At 54.7% G+C, this 12986-nt stretch overlaps 1 protein-coding gene across 1 annotated transcript; it reads left to right on the top strand.

Annotated features, from left to right (window-relative positions):
- The first annotated feature begins 2959 nt into the window (after positions 1-2959).
- Positions 2960-11779, top strand: LOC111535432 (NUT family member 2A). Its single transcript, XM_026453866.1, is given in 8 exon segments — positions 2960-3177; positions 3179-3336; positions 5378-6077; positions 8032-8160; positions 9101-9240; positions 9683-10068; positions 10555-10671; positions 11006-11779. Coding segments are annotated over 8 exon segments (2622 nt in total).
- Positions 11780-12986: the final 1207 nt, after the last annotated feature.

Here is a 12986-nt window from a genome sequence, read left to right as displayed (position 1 = left end):
ACTCGAGTTTGTAATAGCTTCAGAAGAAACTTTAATCGTCCCATCCTTTCTGCTCATTTGCAGGATTCCTATCATCTGTCTCCATGTGGTAACACTGAAGAGCCTTCACGTCTACGCCGGCCCAGGGCCTCAAATGCAGAGACTGAGAGCTGGGCAGGACACAGCATGGAGCCACCATTCCTCTACTGTTCCCTGATGGGGTGGAAGAGCGTGTGTCCTATGAACAGGTGATCCAAGCCCTGAGATGTTCTTTCTCAGCAGTCAGTGTGGCCCAGGACTTTCTATGGGCATGCTCAGAGAGCAGCGGCCAGAGGACTTCTAGCCACCACCTCCCATGGCCAGTCTTCACAAATTACCTTTGGCTAATTTGATTGTCTCTCCTCCTGGGGTCTAGGACTTCAGACATGTACAGAAGTGATTGCAGAATTGAGACAAGACACTGTTCCAGAGTATATTTTTTGTATACTGGTCAGAAAAAGACTCATTCAAATCCTGTATCAAAGCCATGTGTGAGAATCTTGAGAAAGCATCAGCTGACTGACTTGACAAGGGAGGAAGCAACCAAGAATTCTGAGTATGATATTTTTGCCTCAACATCCCTCTTAGATGAAGTTATTGATTGAAAATCATTTAAGTTTGCCCCGTGATAAAAGATCTAGTCCTCAGAAAGATCTCCAAAGTGTTTACGGTTTGTTTTGTTTTGTTTTGTCAAGTTTATCATGATTTTGCTTGAATTGCTCTCTGTTGATCTTCTCAGCTCAGATTGAGATAGAGTTGCACAGCGGAAGACGGCTGCGTGTAAGAAGGCAGTTCTGTGTCAGAGGACAAAAGGCCTGGGAGCACCCAGGCAGGCAGTCACTGTGTGGAGGTCACTCCCTTCTCAGTGGCCGCTGTGGAGGCATTTCATAGAAATGCTTGCTGGACCATTCAGGTTTAGAGTTGGGACAAAACCAACAATTCATGAGGATATTGGACAGGAGTTAGGAAATGACCTCACACAGCTGGGGCAAGGAGGGGAGAACCCTGGGCTTGAGACTTGCAATCAATCCACCACCTGCCCCTGCAGTGTGGTCCCTGTTACATTTTCCTGCAACTCTGCCTTCTTGAGTCCAAATGTCTTCGAAAGGCGTAAACGCTTCGTAAGTGCCAACAGGGTGTGTTTCAGTGAATGTTAGCAATGTGCACCAGTCTGGCTAAAGGCCTCTTCCGTTCCCCAACACCCTCCCATCAGTGCAAAATTACCCCGCCCAGCAGGGAGCGACGTGTGTGTCTCAGAAGATTTTGTTGCTGTGGTCTGAGTACTCACTCCTCATCTCCTTTGACTGGTTTCCTAACACTCCCCTTGTTCACAACACAGAACATTAGTGTTCTTTCCTGTCATTTTGACGCTGATAAACGGACAGTGATTCTCAGTGTGAAAATGAGAATGAAGTTTTTTTAAAGACAGGCTACAATAATTCCCACTCAGAGAAGCACATGTGATGACACTAGATTCCAAACAACAAGAATGTATGGTGAAGATGAAGCCAACAGTGAGCTGGCAGAGGCCAGCCAGGATTCACACATGTGAGGGGATGCATGGGAATGGGCATGGGACATTGGTGGATAGCATCCTGGCTTGTCTCAGAATGAACACAGGTTGTGGATTTCTAACTCCTGTAGAAACCAGAGCTCTAGGAATTGTAAGCTGCTTTATGTTAGGAAAGAAAAAGACGATGTTCTGCCCTCCTGTCCCTTACAACTGTGCTTGCTACCACTAAACCTGGAAGCTGAGAAGGGTGTAATGGCTACTCCTGACTTCCTCTCATCAAATCAGCCTGCTACTGTTTTCTGCAATGGTTGTGTTTTGTGGTGAAGCCAAGATTCACACCTGAGTCTCCTTACCGCAAGTTCTCACTCTCACAGTGGAGAGTTAACAATAATCCCTTCATATGTTGCACTTTTTTGGGAAGAGTTACCAGATAAAGTGCAAGATCCCAGTGAAATGTGACAAACACAGATAAAGGAAAAAGAGATTTTTTTGTAAAAGTATACTCTAAATATCACATGGATCACAATTATAATAAAAACTAATTCACTGTTTATCTTGAGTTCAAATTCCACTTGGTATTCGTTATTCATACTTGCTATATCCTGCCACTCTATTCTTTTGATTTTAAGGAATGGAACAATGTCTTCTTCTAGGAATTTACCTACAGAAATAGAGGAGCCACATTACTAGGATAAACACAGTCATTGTAAATATCAGGAAAACATTGGAACATACTAATATATTAATTTTTACCCCAAAAAACCTGAAAGCATTTTTAGACAGCAAAAATAGCTTCATTATGCTTTTGATTGCATAATATATCTCTGGAAAGATGAAAAACAATCAGATAACACCCGTTTCCTCCAGGAAAGAAAATGTGGTGGCCAGGGAAAAGAGATGGGAGGAAGGCTGGTTGTTGCCTATTCCACTGTGCACAGTTTGAATTTGGAACCATGCAAAAGTATTGCTTGGTTAAATTAAAATCATTCAAAAGATAAAAAATAAACATTTAACACCAGCACAGTATGCTGGGAAACAAAATGAAAGGATTTCTGGTCTTGGTGCTATAGGTCGCATAACCACTCTTTCCTGGATTGAGGCTTTCCAGCTAAGGAGATGGGAAGTAAGGCTGGCCTGCTGGTGTGGACAGAGATTCCAGCGACATACATGACCTGGGGGCACAAGGATTGCTTCCGAAACAATGATGAGCACACAACCACCTAATAGCCTGGATCGGCTGAGACCATCCTGATTTCAAACAGCCAGTCCCCTTGTCTTCCTAAGAACCCCTGTGTTTTCAGACTGAAAACATGTTCTGAATTGTGTTCAGGAAGTGCATCCCCTGTTGAAATTCATCAAGAGTGGGAAAGAGCCAAAGTGGGAAGGAGCATGGGTTGATAGGCACAAAAGTAGGTCTGTTGATAAAGAATGGAAGTAAAGGGGAAATCAGGTATAAGCTTTTGCTGTGAGTCAGGACAATTTGAAAGTTGCCTAAAGAGATGCACACCATCTGTGTTGCTGCTGTCCAGTTCGAAGGGAAACTCAGGTTCTTGCCTAATGGCTGAAGCCCTTCACAGAATGTCCCCCACCCCTACCAGCTGCCCACTGCCCCTCCCCCTCTGCGGAATGTCTGGGGTCCTATGTTCCAAACCTATTTAAATTCAAATTTTCACTGCTCCATTTGGACTCCGGAGCATCTGCTGAGCCAGGTCGCTCTCTTGGTCCTACCCTTGACTTTTCTCACTGCGGAAACTGCCAGACAGCGGTGGTCAGTGCCCAGCCTGAGGGGATGGCTTCAAATGGAGGTGAGCCCGTAGGGATGGGGGCATTATCTGAGTCTGCCCTGCCTCAACTCCTTGGGAATTCAAATTTGACACTGCCCCTGGGGACAGTTGATAGGGCTGATGTTGAGGAGGGAGGGAGCACTGGGTGTCCCCAAGGACATCACACCTGGGGATGGCCATGGCACCCTGAGTCTGTGGTTAGGGAGGACGAATCCTTAGAGGTGGACCAAGATGCTTAGGGGAATACACCATGTAGGGGAAAGGATGGAGTGGGTGGATTGGTCCTTTCTGGAGGGAGACAGGTCATGTCATTGTGTGTTTGTAGGGAGTGGTGGGATTGTGTTGTGATGGCGGCCCCGGGAGGATGACAGGCAAGCCTGAGTCCTGTGCCGTGTCTTCAGGCACCTGGAAGGTGCCCTTCCAAACTGTTCAGATGGATTTAGACTGGGGTTTTCTAGATCTTAGGGAGGAGTGGGGAGAAGTGGTCTCAGCCAGAAAACTGTTGGGTGGGTTAACTGTGACAGACCTTGTAGTGACTGGGTGGGCGAGGCTGGGGGCTGCTGTAACTGCCACAGCCCAGAGCCTCTCAGCTCCCTCCCAGAGCTGGCTTCTCTGTCAGTTCAGGTAGCTGTTGGCTTTGATTTAACAGGGGTGGGGGCAGATGGGGAAGTTCAGGCAACACAGGGCCTGGGCTTCCTGAGTTGTTCTGAATTGCTTGCCCTTTTGTGGAAGCTCAGGTCTTCAGACCCACTTCCTCTTGTCTGCTAGCTCATGGCCTGTCCTCTGCACTTTGTGTTATTGTGGAGATGAAGAATTTGCTCCTATTCCATTTATACAACCTCATGAACGGGGGGACAGGTGTGGATTCTTGCTGGTTCTCAGTGGAAGGGTCTGGAAAGGCTGGTTTCTACTCCTTCCTCTACTCCTTAAGTAGAGGAAGGAGAGTAGCGCACAAATAGGAAGATGATTCTCTTAATATTATTATTCAAGTTATGATGTGCATGTGCTGTATCCCTTATTCCCCTTGACTAGAGACTGCATGAGGTGCTAGTGAATAGGGATGAGTTCCAGACAACTTTGCCTCACCTGGTCCGTGGCCCAATAACCTCTTGTTTTTGGTTGGCCATTATGTTCAGTTATTGGGAGCTCAAAGGAGAAGGACCAGAGATGGGCTCCTTGTCCCACTACCTATTGTAACCTGAGCAGCAGCTATGAAAATCCCTAGACACCTCCCCGATAGCCCTGCTGCTCACCATTTGCTGGCTGTGTTCTAATCGTGTGCAGCTGTTGCTGGCTGTGCAGTGACACTATCTCAGGGGACTCCACCACTGCCTCTCAAACCTCTCCCTGGGAACAGAGCTTCCTGAGTGGCAGCTGGGACCATCGAGTACTGAGGAAAGGGTGGCCCGAATCTGACCCCTATTTAGCACTTGCTGTTGGTGGTGCCAGGACAATCACTTGTATGCTGGGCATGAAGAATTGTGGATTATCTTCAGGGTTTGTAGGGCACTGGCTTGGGAAAGATTTCCATCCAGTGGTTTTCTTTTGTTGTGTTTGAGCAACGAAAGACAGGGGTTTACAAGAGCTTCAGGAAAAGAAAGATTGAAGAGGAGATGGGGCCATAATATTCAGAAGCTCCTGACTTCCTGTCGGCCTTCTGAGTGCCAAGCACTGCCCTGGGGTAGGCCCCTCACCTGTTGCTGAGCATACTGAGGACCACCAAGCTGCTGAGAGACTCATCCCTGACCCATGGCTTGGGAGATCCTGTGAGGCTGACAGAGTCTGCCAGGGACACCCGAGGGAGACCCTTGGGCAGTGAAGGCTTAGCTGTTGCTTCTTGGGACACAGGGGTCAGGGAGTCTTGGTGACCGGGGCCAGGCTCTCTAGTGGAGTGAGTCTCCCATGGAGGAGTGGAGCATCCAACGCACACTCAGGGACACTTGCAAGCTGCACAGTTTCCCTGTCACATGCCCTCAGCTATTGGGACTCCCCTCTGATTCCCCAGTGACTAGTGTGGACCTGGAGACCCCAGCTCATTCACCTCTTTCCTTTGTCTCCACAGCATACCCAGTGCTGGGACCGGCCGTGACCATGAACCCTGGCACCTCCCTGTCTGTGTTCACGGCTCTGCCCTTCGCCACACCTGCTCCCGGCCCAGCACACGGGCCACCCCTCATGACTGCAGGGGTTCCTACAGGCGGCCCACTGGTGCTGTCTGCCTTGCCCAGCACATCTCTGGTGGCAGGACAGGATGGCCACGGCCCAAGTGGGGCCGCGGCTTCCAACGTCTTTGTCCAGATGAGGACAGAGGTGGGGCCTGTGAAGGCCCCTCAGGCACAGACCTTGGTCCTAACTCAGGCCCCCCTCGTCTGGCAGGCTCCAGGCACCCTCTGCGGAGGTGTCGTGTGTCCGCCTCCCCTACTGCTGGCAGCTGCTCCTGTGGTGCCTGTTATGGCTGCCCAGGTGGTTGGGGGCACCCAGGCCTGTGAGGGAGGCTGGTCCCAGGGCCTTCCTCTTCCACCACCACCACCACCGGCTGCCCAGATGCCCCGCATCGTGTCTTCAGGGAATGCTGGGCCATGGCCACAAGGGGCTCATGGAGAGAGCAGCCTGGCTTCCTCCCAGGCTAAGTCCCCGCCGGACAACTCCTGCAACCCCAAGAGTGTCTATGAGAACTTCCAACTCTGGCAGCACTACAAGCCCCTGGCCCGGAGGCACCTTCCCCAGAGTCCTGACACCGAAGCACTTTCCTGCTTCCTCATGTGAGTGCCCTCGGGGCACCAGAGCTCGTCCTGCAGCTCACATGTAAAGAGGCTGCTGGATGGACAGGAGAGCTTGTTCATCCACTGTTCAGGGGAGCTTGCAGGGCGGTTGTGAGGGTGATGAGTTGCACTGTGGGAAGGTACATTTTCAACAACATTAATCTGGCTGCAGCTCAGGACAGACTGTCAGGGGCCTCATCTCAACTGCCTGTCACTGTCCCATGAGTCCAGTCAATCCTTACTTTCAATCATTTTCACAACAATGTTTACAGAAGACCCAGATCAGAGAGGGTTTCTGGTGTGACGTGAGCTACGGTTTGGGTTTAGGTCTTTGAGTACACACCCCAGTACCCCTCCTTGAACCCAGTATTGATGGCCAGGAGCACATCACATCAGGCTGGGAGGAGGAGCTGCAGGGCCCAGAAAGAACCTGGTACATGCCCGCAGTTCTGCTGAGGTCCAGTTAGCACAGCGGTGGTGGAGGAATGGTCTTGGGCTCCACCCTGGGGTGGATGCTGGGCAGGTATTTGTATCTTCACCCTCAATCCCTCCTAGAAAAAGGGACAATGATGCGTCATTCAGGGAATGGTGAAGAGATGACTTGAGCTCACATATGACATGCATAGCACAGTGCCTGGAACATGCTATGACACATTACGTGATAGCAATTATGATTACTGTCCCCATTACTATCATTATCAGGACTAGGCCATCTAGGAGAGAACTCCCCAAAGCCACAGGCTCCAGTGATAGCTCTGAGTACACCACGAGCCCAGCAGCCCCGGGCCGTGGACTGTGGTGACTGTGAGGCAGCAACATCAGCATCTGGAAGAGTTTGTAGTTTCATTCCCAGTCCCTGCCTCTCTCCACACTGCGGTGCCTCTGTGACCCTGTGTTTCCCGCTGATGAGCAAACGGGAGCTTGAGCACATCCACCTTGCAACACACTGGCCGTTCCGCTAGGGAAGTTCCCTGCCTGGGGTGTAGGTGAAAGGCGGCCCCATCTTCATCCCCAACAATCTCACTGCCCCCGCACCCTGGAACAGGTTGCATTCCCCCTTGGAGCGGAGTCCCGGTGCACTGGGGACCCCGATTCTTGGAGTGGAGCTGCCCCAGGCTCACAGGCCTTTGCCATGTCTCCTGTGGGACTGTGGGAAGCTGTACCTGGCTGCTTGCAGTGGGCTTGGACACGGCTCTGCTTTGGTTCTAGATGTGTGCTCCTGCTCCTCATGCTCCGGGACCCTGAGGCTGCGTCCCCAGGGGCTGCCTTACTCCAGAGTCCCCAGGAAGCTGGTTCAATACTCAGTCCTGACCCTGGAACCTGCACTTTAACCCTTGCTCCCAGGTCATTCTGTGTGCACGCTGTCTCAGTCAGCTCAGGCTCTGCGGTAACAAATCCCATAGACTGAGTACTTTGCCAAGACACATCCATGTCTCCCAGTTCCAGAGGCCAGAAGTCCCAGATCAAGGTGACAGCAGATTGGGTGTCTGGTCAGGGCCCTCTTCCTGGCTGGAGAGAGCTGCCTCTGGCTGTGTCCCCTTGTGGCTGAGAGGAAGAACCCTGGCGTCTTCTCCTGCCCTTATCAGGGCTCCCGATTCCATGTCTGGGATCCACGCTTATGACCTGCTCTGACCCTGACTGCCTCCAAATACTGACACACTGGCCCTGAGGGCTTCAGCACAGGAGTGTTGGGGGCACACATGTTCCACCCGTAGTACTGAGTTCACTTCTCAACACTGAGGACCCGAGGGGCAGTCGGAGAGGCCACTTGGTAGCTTGTGTTGATGTTTGATCTTGCAGTCGTGTCCTGGGGCCTGAGGAGCCCACATGGGGGAGAACAGGACAGGGACATGGCAGGACAGGTGTGGGGAGCACAGGGGCCAGGTGTTGGGACCAGGTGGGCTTGGGATGAACGGTGGGCTTATAGACTGGGACTGACTGCACTGGTTTACAGCCCAGTTCTCCGATCCCTGGCCCGGCGGAAGCCCACCATGACCCTGGAGGAGGGACTGTGGCGGGCCGTGCAGGAATGGCAGCACACAAGCAACTTTGACCGGATGATCTTCTACGAGATGGCGGAAAAGTGAGTCTAGGGTCCTGGGGGCAGGGCCCGCATGGCAGGGTGAGAGTGAATGACAGAGGCCTGGTGGCCGTGGTGGCTTCTCAGCATGGAGCATGAGGAGGATGTGGACAAACACTAGACGCTCTGGGCCCCTGGCTCCCTCAGGAAGCTGCTCCTACCACCTAGAGTGCTCTGGGCTCTCAGTCCTGCCCTATTGGGAAGCAGCCCCTGCCTGGCCTGGGGCCTACCCCTGCCTTGACACTGGAGGTCATGGCAGGAGCAGCCAGCATCACAGCCCAAGTGGGTCACCTCCAGCTGTGGGGATGAGGAGAAGGGGTGCTAGTCCTCACAGCAGTGGCCAGAAGTCGGTTTTCTCCCATCCCAGCCCAACCAGGGAGTTGGGTCGCGGAGACCTGTGCCCAGGACACCATGAGCCCCATCTCTGGCCTGACCGCCTTTGCTCCTGGGCAGTCCCCTCCGTGAAGACAGACAGACAGCAGCCTCAGGGGAAAGGGGCCCTGTCCTCCGGGCTCAGCTTGTGCTTCTTCCTGATCATGGGTCTCCCAGGCCTTGTGCCCCTGGGTTATCTTTGAGGGGCCTACAGTCCCAACCTCAGGACCCCTGCATCTGGGCATCATCCCTGACGCCTTCTGCCATCAACCCCACCCCTGGCCAGCTGAAACCTGGAGAAGGGATCCCCTGGGACCCTCCTGGACATCGTGGCCCTGACTTGAGTCAGGAAGCCCCATTGATGCCATGGGCTCTGCAGGGGCAGGGTGAGGGAGGGTGAGCCCAGAACTCTGGGAGCAGCTCCCTCCTGGGGCTGGGGGATGGCACCTAGTGAAGGCCTGGACAGTCCCCCGGAGGCACTTCCTCCCATCCCTGCCCTCGGCTGCTGCCTGGTCCTGGGGGAAGGGGGCCTGGACCCTCTCAGCACGGCCTGGGCCTCCTTCACCCCCAGGTTCCTGGAGTTTGAGGCTGAGGAGGAGATGCAGATTCAGAAATCGCAACTGATGAAGGAGCCCCAGTGCCTGCCTCCTCCAGCCCCACCAAGGCTTGAACCTCGAGGACTTCCAGCCCCTGAGGTGGACAAGCAGCCAGGTATGGCTTCCCACATTCCCACAGGAGCCATGGCAAAGGCCACAGGGGCCAAGGGAGGCCACTGTGCCCACACCACATGCTTCCCTTCAAGAGGGAGATCTTCTCCCTCCAACAGGACAACTTCCGGGAGCATATGTTGAGTATTGACCTGGTCAAGTTTCCTAGCTACTCTCTCCCCTCGCCCATCCAAAACTCCACATACGCTCTGCCCAGGAAGCAGGGATGAGCGAGGAGAGTACACGGCATATTGGTGGCTCTGAACTTCCTCCCAAGTGATGCTGTCTCAGATGTGTCCCTCCTGCCTCCTCCAGGGTTGCTGTGGTTCAGGTGGTCCTGACCCACCTGGGACCCACTTCACATCCCCAAGCCCTGCCCTCCCCTGTGTGGTGCAGGCAGGAGGAGTGGCCCTCACCACACCCATCCTCCTCCCTCTCTGCCTCAGTGTACCTTCCCAGCAAGGCCGGCCCCAAGGCCCCGACTGCCTGCCTGCCACCACCCAGGACCCAGAGGCCAGTGGAGACCAAGGCCCGCCTGCCACCACGCAGGCCCCACCGGCGAGCAGAGACCAAGGCCCGCCTGCCACCACCCAGGCCCCAGAGGCCAGCGGAGACCAAGGTCCCCGAGGAGATTCCCCCAGAAGTGGTGCAGGAGTATGTGGACATCATGGAGGAGCTGCTGGGGCCTCCCCTCGGGGCCACAGGGGAGCCCGAGAAACAACGGGAAGAGGGCGAAGTGAAGCAGCCACAGGAAGAGGACTGGACACCCCCAGACCCGGGCCTCCTGAGCTACATTGACAAGCTGTGTTCCCAGAAAGACTTCGTCACCAAGGTGGGCTGGCCTGGAGTGCTGGGGTCTGCAGGATTCCAGGGGGTAGCACTCCCAGGTCCTTGGAATTAAGCTCTGTTCCTTAGTTACTCAGCAGTGCATATATTTCCATGGATTTGAGTGTCAGTGTATGTGACTGTGTGTGTCTGTGTGTTGCTGTGTGTTTGTGTCTGTGATTTGTTACTGTGTGTCTTTGTGTGTCTGTGTGGGTGTGAGTGTGGAGTGTGTATGCTAACTGTGTCTGTGTCTTTTCCTGTGCTGTATGTGGGTCTGTTTGTGTGTCTGTGTGTGGTTTGTGTGTCTCTGTCGGTGTGTGCGTATGCTACCAGGTCTGCGGTCTGTGTCTGTAGCTGGTGGTCGCCATGATATGAGACAGCCCCAGGAGGGTGGGGACGAGGTGCTTGCAGCTTTCTGCATCTCTTCTGGGTGTCCTTGGCTCCAGGTTCCTCCCTGCCCAGGAAGCTCACGCCTTCTTCCTTCTGTTTCCAGGTGGAGGCCGTCATTCACCCCCGATTCCTGGAAGAATTGCTTTCCCCAGATCCACAGATGGATTTCTTGGCCCTCAGCCAGGAGCTGGAGCAGGAGGAAGGACTCACCCTTACCCAGGTACCCCAGGGGCAGGAGGGACCCAGCACACAAGGCTCACCTGATTGTCTAACCCCACCCTGCTGGGGATGCTTGGCTTCTTGGGGAGCCACTCCGGGGTGGGAAGATGCAGGTTCAGAGGGAGTAGGATGGAGAGGAGCCAAGGAGGGGAGTCAGGATGCAAGCTGCAGTGAGGCCCAACGGGATGCCCACCAGAGCCACACCCTCTCTCTTTGACATAAAGCCCAGCTGCCTCAGGCTTCCCTGCCTCCCGCCCAAGTGTCCTGGTCTCCACCACGCTGGGCTCTGCTCACACCCGGGGTAGTGCCAGTAAGTGCCCCCTTTCCTTCCGCAGCTAGTGGAGAAGCGCCTCCTACCCTTGAAGGAGAAAGAGCATGCGAGGGCAGCCCCTAGTCATGGCATGGCCCGGTTGGACTCAAGTTCTTCTAAGTTTGCAGCTGGCCAAGGAGCGGAGAGAGACGTCCTTGATCCCCAACAAGGGGTTGGCATGGAAACCTGCCCACCCCAGATGGCTGCCCGGGACCCTCAGGGACGAGGCAGAGCCCGCACTGGCATGTGCAGGTCCAAAGACTCTGCTGCGCTTTTAGGATGTCAGGATTCCCCTGGGCTGAGAGCTGCCCGGCCAACCTCTCCTCCCCAGGACCACAGACCCACGTGCCCCGGCCTGGGGACCAAGGACACCTTGGATCTCCCTGGAGGGTCTCCTGTCAGGGAGTCACACGGGCTGGCTCAGCGGTCAAGTGAGGAGGAGGAGCTCCCCAGCCTGGCCTTCCTCATGGGTCCCCAGCACAAGCTGCTGCCCTGGTGGCTACCCCAGAGCCCTGTCCCTGCCTCGGGCCTTCTCAGCCCAGAAAAGTGGGGACCCCAGGAAGCTCTTCAGTCCCAATCTGCTCAGAGAAGAGGCCTCAGCCTAGCCACAAAGTCCAAGAAGCGACCTCTCTTCAGAAGCCCATCCCCTGCTAAAAAGACACCCCACCCAGGGCCTGGGCTCAGGGTCTCTGGGGAGCAATCCCTGGCTTGGGGGCTGGGTGGCCCCTCACAGTCTCAAAAGAGAAAGGGTGACCCCTTGGTCTCCAGGAAGAAGAAGAAGCAGCATTGTAGCCAATAGGGGCTTCCGGGCAGGTTCTCTGGTGCCAGTCCCCAAGGGTCTGGCATCCGATGCCCCAAAGCAGTCAAAAGCTTCTTCCTCCCCCATGCTGATCTTGCTGGGCCTTAGCTTTGGAGGATAGGGGAGGGAGGGAGGGGAGGGAGGGGGTGGCTGAAAGGGGAGGGCAGGGAGGGAGGGAGGGGAGGGAGAAGGTGGCTGAAAGGGGAGGGCAGGGAGGGAGGGCCTGGGGGGAAGGGGCTGGGGGGTGGGAAGCAGTGCCTTGGGGGCCTTGTGTGTAAATGTGAATAAATGTAGTTGTGTTGGAAAATGCTGTCAGGCTGCTGCCTCTGTCCTCAGGGCTGTGCTGCTCCGAGGAGGGTATCTGTGAGGGAGGGCAGAGGAACTGGGAGATGCCAGGCACTGGAAACCCACAGGGGCTGGCCCCACTTTTTCCCCCGGTGTAGGGAGCCCCTTCAGTTGCACCAGGGACTGACAGATGCTGAGGAAGCCCTGATCCCTCCCACCACCCACTCACAAGGCCCTGCCTGCATTAGGGAGGCTTCTTGGGACCTCCCATCATTATCAGTATCCCCGGAAAATCCTGGGATTGAAGAGAGCTGGCTGGCTCTTGTTCTGCTCGGTGGGATCTGAAGAGAAGGCAGCCACCTGCAACATGGACATGGGGAGAGGCAGCCGCTCCTGCTTAACCCTCATCAGGAAGAGCGCAGGCACTGGGCTGAGCGGAGACGTTGAGGTGACCGTCCACATGGGTGTGTTTGGGATACGACGATGGATGGGGAGCAGGGGAAGTCCCTCTGCCTGTTTCTGGGCAGGAGAGAGTCTTATCCAACTAGCTGAAGCAGATGCTCCTTGCTGTGGCCACAGGGACTGGCCTCAGGGGCCCTCAGGGTCCTCCATGGAGCCCCCCACAGCTATGATTCCCTTCCCGTATGATGACTGAACTCATGTGGAATTGATGTAGACACAGATTTACATTGGTATCTAAAACAGTTCCCTTCCAATACACCATCATCAATGGGAACAAGCATGACCAGCCCACCAGGCACAGGGTGGGTGTCTGCTAGTTCCAGGACCCAGGGAGCTGGGGCCCAGGCTGAGAGGGGGAGAGGGTCAGCCACCCTTCTGCCAGGCACAGACCCCAAGGGCAGAGCAGGGGCTGTCTGGGATGTGGCACTGGCTGTCTGGAAAGTGCCCTGGGAGTCGGGGG

The sequence above is a fragment of the Piliocolobus tephrosceles genome, unplaced genomic scaffold (assembly GCF_002776525.5).
Source record: "Piliocolobus tephrosceles isolate RC106 unplaced genomic scaffold, ASM277652v3 unscaffolded_46169, whole genome shotgun sequence".
Classification (NCBI taxonomy): Eukaryota; Metazoa; Chordata; class Mammalia; order Primates; family Cercopithecidae; genus Piliocolobus; species Piliocolobus tephrosceles.
Note: the sequence above shows the minus strand (reverse complement) of the source record. Positions and strands in the feature narration are given on the sequence as shown.